The 22,990-nt window shown below is 48.9% G+C and overlaps 1 protein-coding gene, 5 non-coding genes and 2 pseudogenes across 6 annotated transcripts; all 8 read left to right on the top strand.

The window, feature by feature from the left end:
* Positions 1-825: 825 nt before the first annotated feature.
* On the top strand, positions 826-946 carry TRNAL-CAA (transfer RNA leucine (anticodon CAA)). Its single transcript has 2 exons — positions 826-863; positions 901-946. It is a non-coding gene; the product is annotated as a tRNA-Leu (tRNA).
* Positions 947-1,056: 110 nt separating this feature from the next.
* LOC146193602 (uncharacterized) lies at positions 1,057-2,352 on the top strand. The gene has a single exon (XM_084600587.1). It carries the CDS (start codon positions 1,075-1,077, stop codon positions 2,350-2,352), a length of 1,278 nt encoding a protein of 425 aa, XP_084456713.1. The 5' UTR covers positions 1,057-1,074.
* Positions 2,353-4,707: 2,355 nt separating this feature from the next.
* LOC146193601 (uncharacterized) lies at positions 4,708-5,929 on the top strand (annotated as a pseudogene).
* Positions 5,930-7,124: 1,195 nt separating this feature from the next.
* LOC146193597 (uncharacterized) lies at positions 7,125-18,804 on the top strand (annotated as a pseudogene).
* On the top strand, positions 16,678-16,798 carry TRNAL-CAA (transfer RNA leucine (anticodon CAA)). Its single transcript has 2 exons — positions 16,678-16,715; positions 16,753-16,798. It is a non-coding gene; the product is annotated as a tRNA-Leu (tRNA).
* Positions 16,865-16,985, top strand: TRNAL-CAA (transfer RNA leucine (anticodon CAA)). The gene is made up of 2 exons: positions 16,865-16,902; positions 16,940-16,985. It is a non-coding gene; the product is annotated as a tRNA-Leu (tRNA).
* Positions 17,052-17,172, top strand: TRNAL-CAA (transfer RNA leucine (anticodon CAA)). Its single transcript has 2 exons — positions 17,052-17,089; positions 17,127-17,172. It is a non-coding gene; the product is annotated as a tRNA-Leu (tRNA).
* A 3,491-nt stretch (positions 18,805-22,295) lies between the features above and the next one.
* TRNAL-CAA (transfer RNA leucine (anticodon CAA)) lies at positions 22,296-22,416 on the top strand. Its single transcript has 2 exons — positions 22,296-22,333; positions 22,371-22,416. It is a non-coding gene; the product is annotated as a tRNA-Leu (tRNA).
* Positions 22,417-22,990: the final 574 nt, after the last annotated feature.

Here is a 22,990-nt window from a genome sequence, read left to right as displayed (position 1 = left end):
ACAGAGCCATGTACAATGGAGGCAACGGTGGGGACGTTTTGAAAAGAGTTAAAAGAATGCAAGTGCAGCCAGGAATAAAAACTTTCTTCTTCAAATTACATACAGAAACACTACCAGTTAAAAAGTTCTTAGAGGGGAAAGGTTTATTTTTACCATGGGGTACGCACTGCCTAATATGCAAACTGCCCGAAACAATTGATCATGTATTTCTTCACTGTTGGGAGGGGGTGTATCTTTGGGATGTTCTACAAAGAACCATTAAAAAAGAGTTTCCGCTTCATCCGTACGGCATCAGATTTTTGGCCATTCAAAATGAGGATGGTTTCCTGTTGGACCAAGTAATGCTCTGGGGCCTCCATAGTATATGGCGCTCCAGGATGGCGGGTTATTACTGCGACCCAGACGCGCGACCGGCCCGCATGTACTTTAAGGAGAATGTGCACAGATTCGTGCAGGTGGTGAGATCACAATCCTGTAACCCCGATTGGCTACCCAGGATGGAAAATTTGAGCCTGCTCAAAGAATTTTAAACAAGACAAATCCTGTCAAGGAGCTCTGCAGGTTGCTGGTGTCAAGATTGAATGAAGTTTTTTTTGTGTGTGTGCAGTGTTTGTCAAAGTACGGCAATAAAGAAAAAAAAACAGGATGGCCGAGTGGTCTAAGGCGCCAGACTCAAGATTCAGTACCTTACTCGCTATGCGAACTAACCGAGGCTTCTGGTCCACGGATGTGGGCGTGGGTTCGAATCCCGCTTCTGACACGTTTATTTTTGCCGTACTTCGAGAACGCAGTGTAGTGCAGCAACTAAAATCTGGTTAAAACAATGTCAGGATGGCCGAGTGGTCTAAGGCGCCAGACTCAAGGTTTACTACCTTACTCGCTATGCGAACTAACCGAGGCTTCTGGTCCACGGATGTGGGCGTGGGTTCGAATCCCGCTTCTGACACGTTTATTTTTGCCGTAATTCGAGAACGCAGTATAGTGCAGCAACTAAAATTTGGCTAGAACAATGTCTGGATGGCCGAGTGGTGGCGATTCCACTTCCGGACGCGCTAGCGAACGGACGTGTTCAGCATGAGCTCCGTAGGAGCGGCTTCAGCGGCCCACCAGGGCCGCGGTAACAGGATTTCTGACTCTGATGAATCGGAATACCATGTGCTCCTGCCTCAGCTACCAACAGGGCGAGTTGTTTTGAATACCATTTTTTTGCATGCCGATGTACGGGCAAGGCCATACCGGGTTGAAAACTTCCGTGATGCATTGGCGAGCCTGGGCTTGCTGTCTGAAGTTATCGCCCTGGGGGCGTACCAGATGAGTCATGTATGGGCAGTGACCTTCAGAAATGAAGACGGTTTAAAAAGGCTCTTGTCTAGGAAGGAGGTGATGGTGAAAGAACGCCGCTGCCTTGTGGTAGATCCTGCCAATCATGCACTGCACATAAAATTACATTGGATGCTTCACAACGTGCCGGACGATGACATACGAGCGGCGTTTTTGCCGTATGGCAAAGTGACGGAAGTGACCCGGGAACGGTGGCGTGTTCAAGGCGTGCACGACAAAGCATCCTCGACGCGCCTGTTGACTATTATTTTGAAGACAGGTGTGACGGAGGACGACCTACCACATCAGCTCCGTATTGCAGGTGAACTTGCTCTGGTTGTGGTGCCGGGCAGGGCCCCGTTATGCCTGCGCTGTCGCAATACTGGCCACATCCGACGCGAGTGTCGTGTTCCGCGCTGCGCTCTTTGTCATCGTTATGGACACGAAGAGGAACAGTGCGTGAAGACGTACGCTTCTGTAACACATAAAGTGGCAAAGGATGATGTCACCGACCTGCTCATGGACGAAGCAGACGTCGAGGAAACCTCTAAAGGAGCAGGACCGAATAATGAAGATGCAAAGCCTCGAAAGCAAAAGTTTGGAGTACAGCACGAAGCTAAGCCCAGCAATTCTCCAGCTGCCCCGACTTCTAAACTGGAGCCGCCTTCAACACACTGTGAGAGCGATGAAGGATCTTCAGCTTCAAAAGGCAATGATATGGAGGCAAGCGATGATGGCGCAATGGATTCAAACGAGCAGGCACAACTGGTACTGTCACGAAAAGGACGCATGAAGAGGCGGATATCCAGGATGGACAGCAAGGCCAACCGGCTGATGATGAACCCCCGGCAAAAACAACGGGGGGACGTCGGGCGACATTACGCCCAAAACCGAACATCCCGCTTGACCGAAGACCGGCGGCGACGCCCATTTAGTGTACAGAATCGGTGCCGTCGGAGGCGCCTAACCGCTCCTGAGTCAAAATGGATGGATTCAAGGGAACTTCGAGAGGCACCTTCAAGGTACAGTTGAGGACTTTGCCTGATGTTCTTTGTTCGTACCATTTCGTGAGTTTTTACTACACGCACGATGTGGTTGTGGCAGTCATGTGTATAATGACATCACACGATTCTATAAGCATGCTTTAAAATGGCGAAAAACTGCAATTACTCGATAAATGTAGCGACAATTAATGTCAGGGGCTTGTCAACGAGGCGAAGGCAATATCAGCTTAGCCGCCTATGCATGGAAAAAGAGCTTGACTTAATTGCGGTACAAGAGACAAAGGTGGAAAAGCAAGAGCAGACCGATAGTATGGTGTCGCCTTTTAAAACCAATTACAACATCTGTGTATGTCATGCGGTCGGAAAATCTGCTGGCTGTGTTGTGTTGATACGTAAAAGTGTTGGAATTATAGAGGAAATGATTACTGTGTCTGAAACGGGACGCCTTATCGTTTTGGATTTTTCGCTAGCTGAAAAAGGGGTGGCGCTTGATTTGTGTCTATGCTCCCAACAGTGTATGTGAGCGATGTCATTTTTTTGAAGACCTTAAGCAATATATGCAATGTGACAGGTACGTTATTTTGCTTGGAGATTTTAACTGTGTTTGTTGTGCCGAAGATCGGTCTAAACTGGTATATACAAGTGACCGAAGCGCTGACTTGCTTCTATCCTTAGTGGCTGACTATAACATGGAAGATCTAGGTCGCACGATAACGATCGGTGGGCGGCCACAATTCACGCACACCCAGCGAAATAGTCAAGCAAGGCTTGACACAGTTTACGTATCGCTTCCGTTGGTGCCACACTGCAATAGGTATACGGTTATACCTGTTTCATTCTCCGATCATTGCCTTGTGAGTTTCACCATTGGCAATAAGCTAAAGCAGCAGCGATTCATCTGGAACCTCTGGAAGTTCAACGCTAAACTACTCGATGATGAAGCTTTTGTTAACGGAGCCAAGGAAAAACTGGGGTGGCTAATGAATAATGAGCCAGAAAATTACGGATTTGCATGGGAATAATTTAAAACTGAACTCAAAATGGCTGCGATTGAAAGAGGGAGCATCAAGCGTCGAAATGAAATGAAGAAAGAAAAAGAACTTCAATGCCAGCTGGAATTTTTGGTAAACACAGTGAGTTCCGAACCGGAAAAAGTGGCAGCCGAAATAAGAAGAACCAAAGGTGAACTGGAGGTTATAGAAAACGAAAAATACAGGGCAGCTCTAATTCGAGCGCGGAGCGAACGCTTATGGCTTGTGGAAGCACGAAATAAACGATTTCTAAGCGACGAGAAAAGGCATGCATCAAAAAATGAAATCAGACAGATCCGCTATCAAAACGAGGTGACGGGTGAACAAAAATTGACAGAGCAAGCTTTCGTGGATTATTATAGCGAGTTATTTAGCAACGTTACCCGAGTCAGTGACGATTTCATGACGGAGTTTATATCCGATATGCCAAAGATAGAAGATGACGACAAAGAACGGCTGGAGGAAGCGATAAGCGTGCGCGAAATTGAGACTGCTAACGAGGAAACGCCTGCAGGCAAGTCACCGGGACCAGACGGACTTGGAGCCGCATTTTACAAGGCTTTCGCCAATGAGCTGGCATATATACTGCACCGCGTGTTCAATGAGGCCTATAATAAAAGTCAGGTGCCACCATCCTTTAGAGCAGCCCATATCGTTCTGATCCCAAAAACGAATGACCGTGACCAGCTACTGTCAGTAACATCGTACAGGCCTATCAGCCTTACAAATACTGATTACAAAGTATTCATGAATGTACTGGCGAAGAGGGTGCAAAGCGTGATTAAACAGCTTGTCGGGCCGCATCAGACGTGCGGTATCAAAGGGCGAACAATCCTTACCAATACGCACATTGCCAGAAATGTGTTAGAGTGCTGCGATGACATGGATGGTCAAGTTGCTATGCTGCAATTCGACCTGGCGAAAGCATTTGATAGGGTTTCACATGAGATTCTGTTCAGCATATTAAGGCATGTGAATGTTGGCAGCACCATTTTAGATGACGTAATGATGGCCTACAAAGATTGTGCAGCACAGCTTATAATAAATAAATCTCTTACAGAGAGAGTGCCTATACGATCTTCTGTAAGACAAGGATGCCCACTGTCACCCCTATTGCTTGCTATTTATGTTGAACCTTTTTGTTTAGCAGTGATTCGTCAAACAGCCATAATAGGTTTTAAGATACACTCTACAGAGGTAAAATTACTGGCGTACGCTGACAAAATAGCCGTATTCTGTCAAGATCGCTAGAGTGTATTAGGGGCCGTAAATCTTGCTAAGAAGTTCTATAAGCTCACTGGTTCAGAGTTAAACTGGGAAAAAAGTGTTGGCATATGGCATGGCAACTGGGACATTAAGCTAGATAGGTTTGCATGTATGAATTGGATAACCACACCAACGACGTATCTTGGTGTACCACTCGAGCACTATCAGAATCCCGCAGAGTACTGGAGTGAGGCAACGGATAGAATGAGGGAGAAGATAGGAAATTGGCAGGGTCGTGACCTTTCAATGTTTGCGCGTGCTACTGTGTGCAATTTGTTTTTGATAGCTAAAATATGGTACGTGCTGCAGGTGCTGTGTATGAGCCGTGCCAATGTACAGAAAATGCACCGAGTTTTTGCTGTATTTATATGGGGCTCAACTTGGGAGAGAGTCAGCCGCACTAATCTTTTTCGCTCAGTCCGCGATGGAGGCCTGGGCCTATCTCATTTGTTTATTAGGCAGATTGTGTCACGTTTCTTTTTCTATGGGATCAAAGGGACAGTTTTTTGCACACAGTTATGCAAGTTAGACTAGCGAGAGCGCTTCTGAATTCATTGTTACAACCAGTGATATAAGGGGCCGTCGCGTGACTGGCTACTTTCATGAAGTTGTGGTTTCTTTCCGTATGCTGCATGCTCGGTTCTCATTGAATTACCTGTGTTCTGTTACAAAAAAGAAATTGTATGCTGACTTGCTGGAAAACCTACTACCAGCTCCATTGTACAGAGTAATTTACTGTGAAGGCCCAGGAAGGGATGTGTTGAAGAGGGTCAAAAGAATGCCAGTTAGACCTCACATTAAATCCTTCTTTTTTAAGTTACACACGAACACCCTCCCCGTAAAAGCATGGCTACACCAGAAGGGCATATTCGTTCCGTGGACAATTAATTGTCTATTGTGCAAAAAAGAGGAAACAATTGAACACGTTTTCATCGAGTGCTGGGACCCTATCTTCCATTGGGACATATTGCAACGAACTCTAAAGAAACAGCTGCCCATTACACCCTACGGCATCCGGTTTCTCACAGTGAAAAGTGATGAAATTCCCTATGACATGCTTATGCTCCTAGGCCTTCACAGTCTGTGGCAAACAAGAATGGCAGTGCATCACGCAGATCCAAATGTTCTCTCTGTACGCGAAAATTTCATTCAGAGTATGGTATACATGAGAGAAGTGTATCAGGCATTACCCGAACCTCCTGAGTGGATCGATGTATTTGATGAGTTAGTGTGCCTGAAGAAATTTTAATTTGTCTCGCCAGCTCAAGACAGGTTGGCGTGTTTTATCTCTTGTAAACTGTGCATTGTCCGGCAATAAAGAAAAAAAAAGGATGGCCGAGTGGTCTAAGGCGCCAGACTCAAGGTTTAGTACTTTGCTCGCTATGCGAACGAACCGAGGCTTCTTGTCCACGGATGTGAGCGTGGGTTCGAATCCCACTTCTGACACATTCAGTTTTGCCATACTTCGAGAATGCAGTGTAGTGCAGCAACTAAAATCAGGCTAGAACAGTGTCAGGACGGCCGAGTGGTCTAAGGCGCCAGACTCAAGGTTTAGTACTTTGCTCGCCATGCGAACGAACCAATTCTTCTGGTCCACGGATGTGGGCGTGGGTTCGAATCCCACTTCTGAGACATTTATTTTTCCATACTTCGAGAATAAAGCGTAGTGCAGCAACTAAAATCAGGCTAGAGCAGTGTCAGGATGGCCGAGTCGATTCTACTTCCGGCCACCGGCGTGTACGGACGCAGAATCATGAGGTCCGGCGGAGCGGCGATTGCGGCCCAGGCTGGCCGCGGTAACAGGCTTAACGCAAACGATGATAAGGAATATCAGCTCATTTTGCCGCATCTGCCCACCGGACGTGTTGTTTTCAACACAGTTTTTTTGCACGGAGACGTACGCGTGCGACCCTTCAGGGTTGAAGATTTCCGGGACGTCCTGGCCAAGAATGGTACGCTCCCAGACGTGGTGGCCTTGGGGGCTTACCAAATTAACCATGTCTGGGCGGCGACTTTGAGCAGCACTGAAGCAACCAAGCGGCTGGTAGCCTTCAAGGAGCTTCAAGTGAAAGGTCGACGGTGCATCATCATTGACCCGGAGGATCAACAGGTGAAGCTACGGCTCCACTGGATGTTGCATGGCGTGGCGGAAGAGGACATCCGAACTGCTTTTGCGGCTTTCGGTGAGGTGACCGAAGTGACCCGTGAGCGGTGGCGAGTCCAGGGCGTGCACGAAAAGGGCTCCACAACGCGAACCGTGCTCTTGAATTTGAAGCCCGGGATTAAGATAGATGACCTGCCTCACCAGATAAGAGTAGCAGGGGAGTTGGCCCTTGTTGTGGTGCCTGGGCGGCCAATGCAGTGCCTGCGCTGCCGCGGGACCGGTCATGTGCGCCGGGAATGTAAGATTCCGCGTTGCTCGACATGTAAGCGTTTTGGCCACGCCGAGGAAGATTGCGTGTGCACGTATGCAGTCGCTACTGCACCAACAGCGAGGGCAGACATGACTGAGCACCAAATGGATGTGGCAGAGACAGAAGAGGCCGCAAAAGGGGTCGGAGAAGATGAAAAGCTAGCAGCAACGACAGGCATGTTAGTGTCCCCGGGGGGCGGCGACGAGATACTCAGCAGGCCAGACAAGGAAGTCAAGCTACCGAACAACGGACCGTCAGAGGAAGAAAGGGTGAGCGATGCCGAGAGCTCAAAAACTGAACTTCCGGAGTCTGCGGGCCGACAGGAAACCCTTGAAAAAAACAGCGGCCGAGCGACCAACGTCCAAGGCCCTGCGAAGCGTGCCCACGACGAGAGCACAAGTGAGACAAGCAAGGCAGAGGCAGCTAGCAACGACGAGCCGCCGATAAAAACGCCAATAGGGAGGAGGGCGACCTTCAAACCAAGACCGAATGTCTCGGCGGAAAGGAGAGCTGCCGAAAAGCCGCCCCTGTCACAAGGTCTGCCAGTCCAACCTCATGGCTCTGGCGTCAACGAAAGCGTCTAGCGCCATGCTAGACGTGAAAGGTAAGCACCAAGCTCTTGGCCTCTTTTCACTCTAAGAAAATGGCTTATGAACTGTCACTAAAGATTGCGACCCTTAACGTGAGAGGTCTAGCAGCGAAAAGGAAGCAGAGCCAAGTCCTGCGCCTTTTAAATGAAAATGATATCGATATACTTGGAGTTCCAGAGACAAAAGTCGAGGGTGAACAAGAGACCGAGAGCATGGTGCAGCCTTTCACGTCGCGGTGTTACGCAGTTGTCAGCCATGCAGTCGGTACTTCTGCTGGATGCGTCCTGTTTGTGAAGAAGTTGCCGGGTCTTGTAGTGCAGTCGCATGCTTCTTTTCCGTCGTGTCGGGATGTGGTCCTCGATTTTAGTTTTTGCTCGGCGGAGTGGCGTGCTGTTTGTATATTGTAAGGTAACGCGAAGGTCGGACTTGGGGAACCAGGCTTTATTACAGACCTGAAGCCTTGGTCGCACACTGCAGCCAAACACACTCCGCGATGACGATGGGTATCTACAAGAGGGAGCAGGATGAAGATGAAGCAGCACGTTCAGCAGTGTGGAAGATGAAGCGCCACACAATGCTCACACTATTTCGCCCGCGCAGTTCAAGCGGCCAGCCTGGCCGCAATTAGTCCGCAGGAATGCGCCGAACAAAAGGTTTCATACGTGAAACGTGGACAACTTCAGTGCCACGGTAACGACAGTCCGGAGGAGGGTAAACAGGGGAGACGCGATAGTTGACCGGGGAGGTTTTTGCAAGAACTGTGTAAGGTCCAATGTAACGGTGCTGTAACTTGTCACAAAGGCCAGGAGTGCGTAATGGGGTCCAAAGTAACACCTCGTCGCCGGGACGGAACGAAACTTGGCGATGGGTTGCATCATAGCGGTACTTGCGGTCTTCCTGGCTAGCTTCCGTGTTGACGCGAGCAAGCCGGCGTGATTTGGCCACTCGGGAAAGGAACTGGTCAGGAAGAGAGGATGAGGAACTGGCATGTGTAGAAAGAAAAGAGGCGTCAAGAAAGGTAGCGGGAGAACGGCCGTAAACGAGGAAAAACGGGGTGTAACCTGTGGTCCGCTGTACAGCCGTATTGTAGGCGAACGTAACAAAAGGAAGTATTATGTCCCAGTTTCGGTGGTCCTGGTCGACATACATAGACAACATGTCAGAAAGCGTGCGGTGGAACCGCTCAGTCAACCCATTGGTCTGCGGGTGATAGCTGGAGGTCAATTTGTGATGTGTGGTTGAGGCTTCAATAACTTCGGCTACAATCTTCGACAGAAATGTCCGACCACGATCGCTGAGAAGCACTTGAGGGGCCCCATGGCGCAGTACGAGCGATTCCAAAAAGAAGGTCGCGACCTCATGTGCTGAGCCATTAGGCAGGGAAGCGGTCTCAGCGTAGCGTGTTAGGTGGTCGACGGCGGTGACGATCCAGCGATTACCTCGTGCGGACAATGGAAGTGGCCCGTATAAGTCTATGCCAACAACGGCAAAAGGAGTAGCAGGGCAAGGTAGCGGCTGTAGTAGGCCAGCAGGAGGAGAAGTGGACCGTTTGCGGCGCTGACATGGCAGACAAGAGGCGACGTATTTTGCCACACTTGAGGCGAGGCCTGGCCAGAAGAAACGGGCTTTCACGCGGTGGTAAGTTTTATGAAAGCCTAAGTGACCGGCTGTAGCATCATCGTGGAAAGCCGCCAGGATACGGGTGCGAAGCGCTCTCGGAATAACGGGGACCCAACGGGTGCCTTCGGAGCAATAAATATAACGGGAGAGCACGCCGTTGTCAAGTTTGAACTTTTGGAGTTGCCTGCGCATCCTAGCGGTAGGAGGGTGAGAAGCACCGGTGAGAAGGTTGATTAGGGAAATACAGTAGGGATCTGCTCGCTGGTTTGAAATAATGGCGTAGCGATCTGGAGCAGCGGCAAGAGTAGCACAGGTTAAGGTTGGGGCTCTGGACGACATTGGGACGTCGAGGGTGCACGCAGGAAGGCTCGAGGAAGCACTAGGTGGCGATTCTGATAGCGGGCAGCGGGAAAGAGCATCGGCATCTCGATGTTTGCGTCCCGATTTGAATATGACATCAAAGTGGTACTCCTGCAAACGCAGAATCCAACGGCCCAGGCGTCCAGTCAAATTTTTGAGGGTTGATAACCAGCACAGAGCGTGGTGATCGGTAACGATCGTGAAATGGCGGCCGTAGAGGTAGGGGCGGAATTTCTGAACTGCCCAAACGACGGCTAGGCACTCTTGCTCAGTGATGGTGTAGTTGCGTTCCGCTAGTGTTAGAGTTCGACTGGCAAACGCAATTACCTTTTCCCGAGAAGCGGTATCACGTTGCAGAAGTATGGCGCCGATTCCGAGGCTGCTGGCATCGGTGTGAAGAATGGTGGCAGCAGTGTCGTCGAAGTGAGCGAGAACAGGGTCCGAAGTGAGGGCATTCTTTAGGGTTTGGAAAGCTTTTTCGCATTCTTTGGACCAATTGAAAGTAGTACGGTCTGTAAGGAGGCGGTGGAGCGGTGCAGCAATGGTAGCGAAATTTCGAATGAAACGGCGAAAGTACGAAGACAGGCCAAGGAAACTGCGTAGTTCCTTAGTCCGCTGAGGGCGTGCAAAGTTCAAAACTGCAGCAAGCTTGTCAGGGTCGGGTCGAATGCCATCGCGGCTGACGAGGTGGCCCAGAATCTTGATTTCTTTCTTGGCGAAATTACACTTTTTTGTGTTCAGCTGGAGACCGGCGGATGCCAGGCACGTTAATACTTGATCAAGGCGGCATAAATGATCAGAAAAAGTCGCAGAGAAAATAACTATGTCGTCCAGGTAGCACAAGCATGTTTTCCACTTAAGTCCTCTAAGAACAGTGTCAATCATGCGCTCAAACGTAGCGGGGGCATTACAAAGTCCAAAAGGCATGACATTGAATTCGTAAAGCCCATCGGGAGTAGCGAATGCTGTTTTTTCTTTGTCGGCTTCGTGCATCGGTATCTGCCAGTAACCGGAACGCAAATCCAAAGTGGAGAAATATTCGGCGCCCTGAAGACAGTCGAGGGAGTCGTCAATTCGTGGCATAGGGTAAACATCTTTTCGAGTGACTTTGTTAAGTGCGCGGTAATCAACGCAAAAACGCACGGACCCATCCTTTTTTTTGACCAAGACGACCGGAGATGACCAGGGGCTAGCTGATGGCCGAATAATGTCTCGCCGGAGCATATCATTCACATTATCTTCTATGATTTTACGTTCTGATAAGGAAACACGGTAAGGGCGGCGGCTAACAATAGAAGTACCTTCTGTAATAATGCGGTGCTGTGCAGAAGACGTTCGGCCCAAGGTCGGAGAAGTTACATCAAAGGAGGCTTGGTGTTTTCGAAGTAATTCCTGCAAAGCTTGGCGGTGAGTCGCAGGAAGGTCAGGATTGATGGTGCCAAAGAGAACACAGAGAGAAGCATCGGAAGAAGCTGCTGGTGAGGAAGGGGGGGTGGTAAGGGTGGTGAGGGACACCGGGTGAATGTCCAGGACACAAGGAAAACATGTCCCTTTAGTCAGCACAATGGGCTCTGGGGAAGTGTTCGAAGCAGCGACAAGCGCTGTGCCATGCTCAAACCGAACAAGACTTGGTGGTAGCGCGATTCCGCGGGTCAGATGGCGATCAGAAGGCACGATTAGCACATCTCCGTTATCAATGTCAGCAGAAGTAAGCGCGACAAGTTGTCCGCATCCAGGGGGCAACACTGAGTTAGTAGCGGCAAGCAGGCGATAACGGGGCTCGGGATGTTCAGAAGACGGATCGCTCTCGTTCATGTAAATGATCCTGTCGCGACACGAAATGCTGGCTGATGCGGCAGACAGAAAATCCCAGCCTAAAATAATTGGGTGAGCGCACGGTGACATCACGGCAAATTGTACATGGTGGCGGACACCGTCAACAAAAACTCGCACAGTACACTTAGCAGAAGGCCGAATTATTGCACCATTAGCTCCACGGAGTTCAGGTCCATCATAAGGCGTTTTCACTTTTCGCAAGCGGGAGCACAAGTCAGTGTGTATCACAGAAACAGCGGCGCCCGTGTCAACCAAAGCTTCAACAGATAATCCTTCAACCCGCACTAAAATAATATTCCAGGGACGTTCCGGAGGATTTTTGGGATGGCCGAAGAGTGCAGTTTTCCCTCCTAAAACTGCAGTGGTCAGTTTTCCGACAGGCGGGGGGTCGTCAGAGAAGCTTGACGGAGAGGCGAGGCTGAGCGGCGAAAAGGCGAAAGAGAACGGCGTCTTGAAGGCCTGTAACCAGCAGGCGGAGCGGGGCTTTCTGGCGGGGGTGATGAACGTCGGGGATAATCGGGGAATGAACGGTGGTTAGAGCCGGAAAAGCGAGGAGGGTAGTCTGCTTCAAATGATTCGTAGCCGCGGCGTTCATTCTGGAGCCTGCGACGACAGAAGCGGGAAATATGGCCTCGGTACCCGCAGTAATAACACACAGGGCGGGCTGGGCGCCAGTTGGGGTAGTATGTCGGCGCTGCGGCAGGTGGTGCCAATGCAGCGACATGAGCAGTGGTAGGCGCCGGTGGCGTAGGCGCTCCAACTGCGGGCGGCAAGGACGTGATCTGGGCGTACGTTGGCACCTGACAAATGGTAGGAGCGACCGATGTTGGCGGGGAATAGGTCATTGAGGCCAGCTCTTCTTTAACAATGCTACGCAGGCCGGCACTTGAATTATGTGGCTCAGATGCAGGGCGGCACAAATTACTTTGAGCCGAGAGCTCTTCACGAATTAATTCGCGAATAAGCACACGGAGGTCAGCTTCGGCAGTGAAACCAAATGAAGTGGGATCAGGCTGCAGGCGTATTGACTGTAGTTCGTCAAGGCGTTGACAAGTGGATATGATGGCATCGATTGTGGTAGGGTTCTGCACGGCCAGGGCGTTGTAGGCGAGTGGCCCAATACCTTTAAGGACGTGCCGAACCCGCTCGGCCTCTGGCATTGTGTCATTGATGCGCCGACAAAGTGAAAGTACATCTTCTATATAAGAGGTGTAGGTCTCATTAGGCCGCTGAAGTCGGGCTTCTAGCTTCTTCTTGGCGGACTCCGTGCGAACAGTAGGAGCGCAGAAAATCTGGCGTAACTTTTGTTTAAAGGTAGCCCAGTCGGGAATCGTCGACTCATGATTTAGAAACCACGTTTTGGCCACATCCGTCAAATAAAAGGACACATTAATTAATTTAAGAGAATCGTCCCATCGGTTGAAAGCACTGACCCGGTCGTAGCTGTCGAGCCAGTCATCAGCGTCGTCGCCGCGGAGACCGGCGAACATCTGCGGGTCGCGCTGACGGCTACTGACAGTCCAAGTGGCAAGGGGAGCTGGAGTCGAGTTGGTAGCAGCCGGAATAGCGGAGTGGCCCTCTTGTGTCATGACGATGGTGGTCGGGGTCAAACGGCGGCCAGAACGAAGCTCCAGGTGGATGCAGGTGACGAAGCAGCGGGGAAATCAAGGCGCACCTCCACCACGTGTAAGGTAACGCGAAGGTCGGACTTGGGGAACCAGGCTTTATTACAGACCTGAAGCCTTGGTCGCACACTGCAGCCAAACACACTCCGCGATGACGATGGGTATCTACAAGAGGGAGCAGGATGAAGATGAAGCAGCACGTTCAGCAGTGTGGAAGATGAAGCGCCACACAATGCTCACAATATATGCACCTACGGTAGTTGATGAGAGGGCTGCTTTGTTTGATTTTGTTGAAGGGTATTTAAAAACGGAAAAGCAACTTGTCTTCCTGGGAGATTTCAATTGTGTACTGAGCTCCGGTGACAAAACTAGCCATCGTACATTTAGGGATCGTAGCACAGAGGTACTTTCGCGCTTGATTGACGAGTTTGCACTGGAAGACGTTGCAGAGTGTCTCAGGAGCGAGCGACTGGTTCAGTATACTCATTTTCAGGGTGCTAGCCACGCCCGCCTTGACAGGATTTATGTGTCCGCAGAACGTGCCCCAAAATGCCAGGATTATTATGTTTTGGCGGTAACGTACTCAGATCACTGCATGGTTCAGTGTACAATTGGAACAAGAAAGGGAGGTAGCGGTTTTAATTGGGAATTGTGGAAGTTAAATAATAAACTGCTGAATGACGAGCAATTCACCAGAGTAGTAGAAGAAGAAATTGGTAAGATTTGTCAGGAGGACACCCACGAACTGGGTCAAGAATGGTAACTTTGTAAGCAACAAATTAAAATCAAAGCTATAGAAAAATCCACCTGCATACGGTTTCAAGAAAAACAAAATGGCATGCATTTAAGATCTTTGCTAGATAAATTGTTAGCCCTGGAGTGTAACACACCAGGGTTATACATGGACGACGTTAGGAAAATAAAACAGACTTGAACTGAATGACGAAGACAGTTATCGCGGAGCACTGGTGCGTGCGAGAGCGGAAAAATTGGCCATGGATGAGACGCCGACAAAAAGATCGTTGGGAATAGAAAAAGGAAATGCAAGGCGAAATCACGTGGCAGAGGTAGATTGGGCAGGACGCACAGAAACCGATAACGAAGGAATCGCGAAAGCTTTCCGGGAGTGTTATGAAGAGCTATTTTCGTCCCGAGAGGTTAATTTGGACCGTTTTAAAGAATCCTTTCTTGACGCGATGCCAAAAATTGATGACGAACAAAAAGAAAGACTGGAGCGGCCAATAAGCGAAAAAGAAGTGCAGCAGGCAATAGAAAATTTAACCCCGGGGAAATCACCCGGGCCTGATGGCCTGAGTGCGGCTTTTTATAAAGCGTTCAAGGAACAGCTATCTCCTTTGTTGTGTGCCTTATTTAATGAAGCGTACGAACTGAAGGCACTGCCTGCGTCTTTCGGATCGTCGCACACAATACTTATTCCGAAAACTGACCAACCAGATAAGCTTAGGCAGTTGTTGTCTTACAGGCCCATTGCTCCGACAAACGTTGATTACAAGATTTATATGAAGGTGCTTGCTGGCAGACTACAAACGGTTATATGCGAACTAGTGGGCCCTCACCAAACGTGCGGTATCAAAGGGCGATCTTTCTTTCAGAACATTCACAAAACGAGAACTGTGCTCGAATGCTGCGATGCAACTCATGCATGTGTTGCGTTACTGCAGTTGGACTTAGAGAAAGCTTTTGATTGTGTGGCACATACTATTCTGTTCAGTATATTAGACTATGCTAATGTCGGCTCTGTTATTCGAGAGGGAGTGGCCTTGGCGTACCGTAACTGCACTACGAGATTAATTGTCAATAAGTCACTGGGGGCCCCCATCAACGTACGACGTTCGGTGCGCCAAGGTTGCCCCCTCAGCCCTCTTTTGTTCGGCATTTATATTGAAACATTGTGTTTAAGCATCCTACAAAACAATGACATTGATGGTTTTCGACTGCCGGAGTCAGAAGTCAAATTGTTGGCTTACGCAGATGACGTTGCGGTATTTTGTGTGAATAAAGAGAGTATAAAGAGGACAGTGGATGTGGTAAAACATTTTAGCAAAGTCACAGGGAGTAAAGTTAACTGGGGTAAGTGCCTGGGAGTTTGGCACGGAGAATCGCAACTGACCCCCGACAGCTTCGCTAATGTGTCGTGGGTTACAACGCCTGCAAAGTACTTGGGTGTGCCCTTGGAATTTTACAAGGAAAGCGAGCCATATTGGCTAGAGCAGGTCAGAGAAACCCGTGAAAAAGCGGAGAATTGGAAAAGCGCTCAATTATCAATATTTGCAAGACCCGCAGTTTGCAACCTGTTTTTAATTAGTAAGTTATGGTATGTAATGCAAGTGTTGCATTGCTCCCGTGTAAATGTGCAAAAATTGCATCGAGTTTTTGCGGTGTTTGTTTGGGTCTCGAGTTGGGAGAGGTGCATTCGAACAAATTTGTTCCGGCAGGTGAAGCATGGGGGGCTTGGTCTGGGTCATTTCTTTGTGCGACAGATTGTCAACCGGTTTACGTTTTTTAGGGATGCCAGCGATCCATTCCTGCGCACAGTTTGTCAACAAAAACTTGGTCGAGCGTTGGCTGATTTCGTAGTTTATACTCAAGGTATGCCGGGTTCTCTTTTTGGATTCTTTAGGGAAATTGTTGTGAGCGTGAAATTCTTAAGCGCACGTTTTTCGAAAGTGTATTTAAGTAATGTTAACAGGAGAACATTATACAAGGATGTTTGTGAAGTGGTGTTCCCGGTGCTCTTGTACAGAGCTTTATACTATTTAGGCACAGGAAGTAATGTATTAAAACGCGTAAAGAAAATGCAAGTTTCTACGGGAGCTAAAACGTTTTTCTTTATGCTACATACCGGTACTTTGTGTGTAAAATCATTTATGGAGGAAAAGGGCATGTTCCTACCGTGGGGGGCCCAATGTCTCATCTGCAAAAAGCCAGAGACAATAGATCATGTGTTTTTGCATTGCTGGGAGGGAGTATATTTGTGGGATGTTCTGCAAAGGACAGTAAAAAAACAGTTGCCACTTGATTCCCATGGCATTAGGTATTCCATTGGATAACCACGATGATATGCCGTTAGACCAGGTTATGTTAATGTGCCTCCACAGTATATGGCGCGCACGAATGGCTGGTTATCACTGCGATCCAGATGCACGGCCAGCCCGCATGTATTTCCGTGAAAGTGTGCAGCGGTGGCTCGAAGTGCTTAAATTGCAACCATGTGCTCCTGAGTGGCTGTCAAAGCTGGAACCGTTGACGGTGCTCAAGGAATTTTAACATGGCAATGCCTGCCCCTCAGGGGGGTTAGGCAACGCGAACTAGCTTTGTGTACATATATTATTCCTATGTTCATGTTGTTTTGAGTTCCAGTGCGGTGTATTTGTGTCAAAGCCAGGCAATAAAGAAAAAAAAAGTCAGGATGGCCGAGTGGTCTAAGGCGCCAGACTCAAGGTTTAGTACTTTGCTCGCTATGCGATCGAACCGAGCCTTCTGGTCCACGTTTGTGGGCGTGGGTTCGAATCCAACTTCAGCCACATTTATTTTTTGCCATACTTCGAGAATGCAGTGTAGTGCAGCAACTAAAATCAGGCTAGAACAGTGTCAGGATGGCCGAGTGGTCTAAGGCGCCAGACTCAAGGTTTAGTACTTTGCTCGCTATGCGATCGAACCGAGCCTTCTGGTCCACGGATGTGGGCGTGGGTTCGAATCCCACTTCAGACACATTTATTTTTTGCCATACTTCGAGAATGCAGTGTAGTGCAGCAACTAAAATCAGGCTAGAACAGTGTCAGGATGGCCGAGTGGTCTAAGGCGCCAGACTCAAGGTTTAGTACTTTGCTCGCTATGCGATCGAACCGAGCCTTCTGGTCCACGGATGTGGGCGTGGGTTCGAATCCCACTTCAGACACATTTATTTTTTGCCATACTTCGAGAATGCAGTGTAGTGCAGCAACTAAAATCAGGTTAGAACAGTGTCAGGATGGCCGAGTGGTCTAAGGCGCCAGACTCAAGGTTTAGTACTTTGCTCGCTATGCGATCGAACCGAGCCCTCTGGTCCACGGTTGTAGGCGTAGGTTCGAATCCCACTTCTGACACATTTATTTTTGCCATTCTTCGAGAATGCAGTGTAGTGCAGCAACTAAAATCAGGCTAGAACAGTGTCAGGATGGCAAAGTGCATTCTACTTCCGGCCACCGAGCGTGACGGTCGCGGAATCATGAGCTCCAGCGGAGCGGCGACAGCGGCCCTTGCCGGCCGCGGAAACAGGAATCTTAATACGGATAATAAAGACTATGAGTTTATTTTGCCGACGCTGCCTACAGGACGTGTTGTTTTAAACACCGTGTTTTTGCACGGCGATGTGCGCAATAGGCCGTACAAAGTGGAAGATTTTCGCGATGCCCTCGCCAACGTTGGTGCGCTCCCCGATGTTGTGGCGTTGGGGGCGTACCAGATTAACCACGTTTGGGCTGTCACGCTCTGCAGCGCTGAAGCAACGAAGAAGCTGGCTGCGTTGAAACAAGTAGAAGTAAAGGGACGTCGCTGCATCAACATCGACCCAGAGGACCAACAGGTGAAGCTGCGGCTGCACTGGATGTTGCACGGTGTGGCCGACGACGACATCCGGACGGCCTTTGCTGCTTTGGTTAACGTAACCGAGGTGACCCGGGAGCGGTGGCGCGTCCAAGGCGTCAAAGAGAAGGAGTCAACAACGAGAACAGTTCTCCTGAAACTGAAACCCGGTATTAAGACCGATGACCTACCTCACCAGCTGCGAGTCGCCGGTGAGTTGGCACTTGTTGTGGTACCTGGGCGGCCTATGCAGTGCCTGCGCTGCCGTGGTAGCGGTCACGTTAGACGTGATGCAAGGTGCCCCGGTGTTCAAAATGCAGGCGTTACGGCCACGTCGACAGTGAGTGTGTCCGTACATATGCGGTGGCCACGGGGCTCGCATCGAGGAAGGAGATAGCTGAACACCAGATGGACGTATCAGAGGCGGAGGAAGCGGCGAAAGGACTCGAGGAAGTAGGCAAGCCGGAAGCGGCGACTGTCTCTTCTGGGACTTCTAGCAGAAACACAAACGTGTCAAGTGAGGCAGAGAGGCAACCCAACCTGAAGAAAAACACTCGGCAGCGGTCTGGGCTTATACTGAGGAGAACGAAGATGGCTTTTTGGCAGCTACGGAACCCGCGATGATGGCCTCGACGAGCAGCGAGGAGCAACAGCAACAGTGCAATGTTCGTGCGGGCAATGTCTCGGCCAAACGGCCTCACGCCCAGACTGGTGATGGAGAGGACAAAACAACAGCGTCAAGCGTTGAGGAGCCGCCTACGAAAACGGTCCAGTCCCGGCGGTCCTCTCTCAGACCGAAGCCGAACTTTCTGGGGGACAAGCGGGCCAGCGATAAGCCACCGCCGCTGCAAGACCATGCAGCCGCACCGGAGGGCTGCGGCGGAAACAAAGGCGTCTAGCCGGGTGCTAGACGCGAAAGGTGAGCGCAAATGCTCTCGGTCTCTTCACTCTATATTAAAATGGATCCAACCCCTGCTCTGACATTCGGGACGCTTAATGTTAGAGGGTTAGCAACGAAGAAAAAGCAGAGCCAGGTGTTGCGCCTTATAACGGACAGAGACATCGATGTGCTAGCCGTTCAAGAGACCAAAGTCGAGGGAGAGGAAGAGACCGGGAGCATGGTGCAGCGCTTCACGTCGAAGTATTATGCCGTTGTGAGCCATGCAGTCGGAACTTCTGCGTCCTTCTTGTAAAAAAGTTGCCTGGACTTAACGTGCAGATTTATGCTTCCGGAGAGGCAGGGCGATACGTGATTTGTGATTTCGGTTTTGAGAATATAGAATGGCGGGTTATCTTTGTTTATGCACCTAATGAATTGGAGGATAGGTGTTCCTTTTTTGAGAGCCTGAAATATTACTGCACTAGTGAGAAACAGATAGTGCTCATGGGCGATTTCAATTGTGTTCTGGCGGCTCGCGATAAAAGCAGCACCCGAGCCTTCAGGGACAGAAGTACAGACTTATTGTCACGACTGATAAATGAATATGCATTAGATGATGTGGCGGAGTGTTTAGACGGTGAACGTAGTGTGCAATACACCCACTTTCAAGGTATTAGTCATGCTCGCCTCGACAGGATTTACATGTCACTGGACTTAATACCAAAGTGTCAAAAATACCGAGTTTTACCAGTGGCCTTTCCGATCACTGTGCAGTGATATGCACTCTAGGCAAAAGGAAGCGAGCCAGTGGATTTTCATGGGAGCTGTGGAAATTAAATTGTAAACTGCTAAAAGACCAAATTTTCACTGAGTATGTGACGGAAAAAATTACCAAAATAGTAAATGAGTGTCAAAACGAAATCGGGCTCCAGTGGGTACTAGCCAAAGAAGAATTTAAGATGAAGGCCATTGAGCGGTCTAGTTTGCTAAAGCACCAGGAAAGATTACAGGAAAAACAGCTGAGAGATATACTTGAAAAATTGTTGGCGCAGGAATGTAAAACGCCCGGCATAGGTAAGGAAGATATTAAGAAAACAAAGCAAAAGCTTGAATTTATCGAGGAAGACCGATATCCAGGGGCGATAATGAGGGCGAGAGCGGAAGAATTGGTTGCAGGGGAGACGCCCACTAAGCGGGCTTTAGGGATGGAAAAAGCGCACGCTCGACGCAACGAAATTCAGGAGATCGAAGGAGCGGGTGGGGTAGTGACCAATAGCGATCGCATCCATCATGCTTTCTTTGATTACTATCAGGCGTTGTTCGCACAACATGAAGTTGACGTGCACAGATTTAAAGGCGAGTTTCTCGGCGCTATGCCTAGGCTCGATGAATCCCGAAAGGAAAGCTTGGAGAGGCGAATTAGTGAAAAAGAAGTTGAACGAGCAATAGAGAACTTGAACTCGGGAAAGTCTCCTGGCCCAGATGGGTTAAGTGCAGCTTTTTACAAAGCGTTTAAAACGGAATTAACCCCACTTTTGACTTTGCTGTTTAATGATGCCTATGATCGTAAGGAGTTGCCCCCGTCTTACGGTGCGGCCCATACCGTCATCATCCCTAAAACAGATGATCCTATAAAACTCAGACAGGTTACTGCTTATAGGCCGATCTCACTAACGAACGTCGATTATAAAAGATTCATGAAAGTGTTGGCGGCGAGGCTTCAGAGCGTTATTAAAGAAATTGTTGGCCCTCATCAAACATGTGGCATAAAGAACAGGACTATTGCTTACAATATTCATAAGGCAAGGTGTGTGCAGGAGTATAGCGACGTCACTGGGGTACCTGTGGCAATTCTCCAGCTAGATCTTGAAAAAGCATTTGACTGTGTTGCTCATGAGATTTTGTTTTCTATCTTAGATCATATCAATGTAGGTTCTATTATCACTGAGGGTGTGGCCATGGCGTACCGACGCGGCACTACAAAGTTAATTGTTAATAAATCGTTGGGGGCCCCCATTAACGTGGAACGTTCGGTGCGTCAGGGTTGCCCCCTCAGTCCACTCTTGTTTTGTATGTATGTTGAAACTTTGTGCTTGCACATAATACAGAATAATGCTGTTCATGGTTTTCGGCTGCATGAAGCGGAAGTGAAAGTCCTGGCATATGCAGATGATGTAGCAATTTTCTGTGTCACAAAGGATAGCATTAGCAGTGCGGTAGAAGGTGTTAAAAGATTTAGTTTGGTCACGGGAAGCAAGGTGAACTGGGGAAAGTGCGTGGGGTTCTGGCACGGAGAATGGCCGGATACTCCTCACACTTTCGCTAATGTGACCGGGTGTACGACCCCTGTAAAGTACCTTGGAGTCCCGTTGGAATTTTACAGAGATACTGAACAGTATTGCAAGGGGCAGGCACAAGAGACACAAGAAAAATCAGAAAAGTGGAAATGTACTCATTTATCCGTGTTTGCAAGAGCCACTGTGTGTAACCTGTTTTTTATTAGTAAACTGTGGTATGTGATGCAAGTGCTCCACTGCTCGCGAATTAACATACAAAAGGTACACCGAATTTTTGCGGTTTTTGTATGGAACTCAAGCCGTGAAAGGTGCATGCAGACAAACTTGTTCAGACGGGTCAAAGACGGAGGCCTAGGGCTGGGACACTTATTTGTGAGGCAACTGGTAAACAGATTTTTGTTTTTCCGTCATGTTGAAGATCCTTTCCTGCGCACAGTGTGCAAAGTAAGGCTAGGGCGAGCCTTGCCAGAGTATGTAGTTGCAACAAAATGCATGACAGGAGGCATTTTTGGTTATTTCCGAGAGATAGTAACCAGCGTCAGATTCTTAACTACTCGGTTTTCAAAGGAATATTTGAGCAGCGTAACAAGGAAAACGTTGTACAGAGATGTGTGCGATGTTATCTTTCCAGTGCCGTTGTACAGGGCCTTGTACTGTGGAGGCCTCGGCGGTAATGTGTTGCAAAGGGTTAAAAAAATGAATGTATCGCCGGAAGTCAAGAGTTTTTTCTTTAAAGTGCACACTGGAACTTTACCCGTCGAATCTTTTTTGGAGGAAAAAGAGATGTTTTTACCGTGGGGACCAAACTGCTTAATCTGCAAGCAACCGGAGACCATAGACCATGTTTTTTTGCACTGTTGGGAAGGGGTTTATTTTTGGGACGTGCTACAGAGGACCATGAAGAAACAGCTCCCGTTGCATTCACACGGATTTAGGTACTTGCCAACAAAAAATGAGGGTGGGATCCCGTTCGATTTAGTCATGCTGGTGGGCCTCCACAGTATATGGCGCTCTCGTATGGCCGGGTACTACTGTGACTCCGAAGCGCGTCCAGCGCGTATATATTTTCGAGAGAGCATCTGCAAGTTTGTACAAATACAGAAGATACGGAATCCTGTCCCTGAGTGGCTCTCAAGGCTAGAGCCTTTGACAACACTCAGAGAATTTTAATGTGACAAAGCCTGGTCCTCTCTTGGGGATTTCGCTTCTTGTATAACTGTGTACATATTTTTTTTGTCTTTGTTTTGTGAAAGCCGAGGACCGGCAATAAAGAAAAAAAAAAGTCAGGATGGCCCAGTGGTCTAAGGCGCCAGACTCAAGGTTTAGTACTTTGCTCGCTATGCGAACGAACCGAGGCTTCTGTTCCACGGATGTGGGCGTGGGTTCGAATCCCACTTCTGACACATTTATTTTTACCATACTACGAGAATGCAGTGTAGCGCAGCAACTAAGATCAGGCTAGAACAGTGTCAGGATGGCCGAGTGGTCTAAGGCGCAAGACTCAAGGTTTAGTACTTTGCTCGCTATGCGAACGAACCGAGGCTTCTGGTCCACGGATGTGGGCGTGGGTTCGAATCCCACTTCTGACATTTATTTTTGCCATACTTCGAGAATGCAGTATAGTGCAGCAACTAAAATCAGGCTAGAACCGTGTCAGGATGGCCGAGTGGTCTAAGGCGCCAGACTCAAGGTTTAGTATTTTGCTCGCTATGCGAACGAATCGAGGCTTCTGGTCCACGGATGTGGGCGTGGGTTCGAATCCAATTTCTGACACATTTATTTTTGCCATACTTCGAGAATGCAGTGTAGTGCAGCAACTAAAATGAGGCTAGAACCGTGTCAGGATGGCCGAGTGGTCTAAGGCGCGGAGGCCTTGGTCTCGTTCATTTGTTTTTACGCCAGATAGTATCTCGGTTTCTATATCTTCGAGACCAGCAAGACCCGTTTTTGCGAACTGTTTTACAAATAAGAATGTGCAATATGCTACCACAATTCATTGTCACGTCATTTTTAGATCCCTGTACCACGGTCTCTGGTTACTTACGTGAGGTTGTTCTTGCATTCAGAATGCTGAGTGTCCGATTTTCAATGGAATATCTTTCTTCAGTTTCAAGGCGCAAACTGTATACAGACCTTATAGACATTATGCTACCTGTGCCTGTG

This window comes from Amblyomma maculatum, chromosome 4, assembly GCF_055883805.1.
Source record: "Amblyomma maculatum isolate TAMU_Amacu chromosome 4, ASM5588380v1, whole genome shotgun sequence".
Lineage (NCBI taxonomy): Eukaryota > Metazoa > Arthropoda > Arachnida > Ixodida > Ixodidae > Amblyomma > Amblyomma maculatum.
This window is presented reverse-complemented; position numbering and strand designations above follow the sequence as displayed.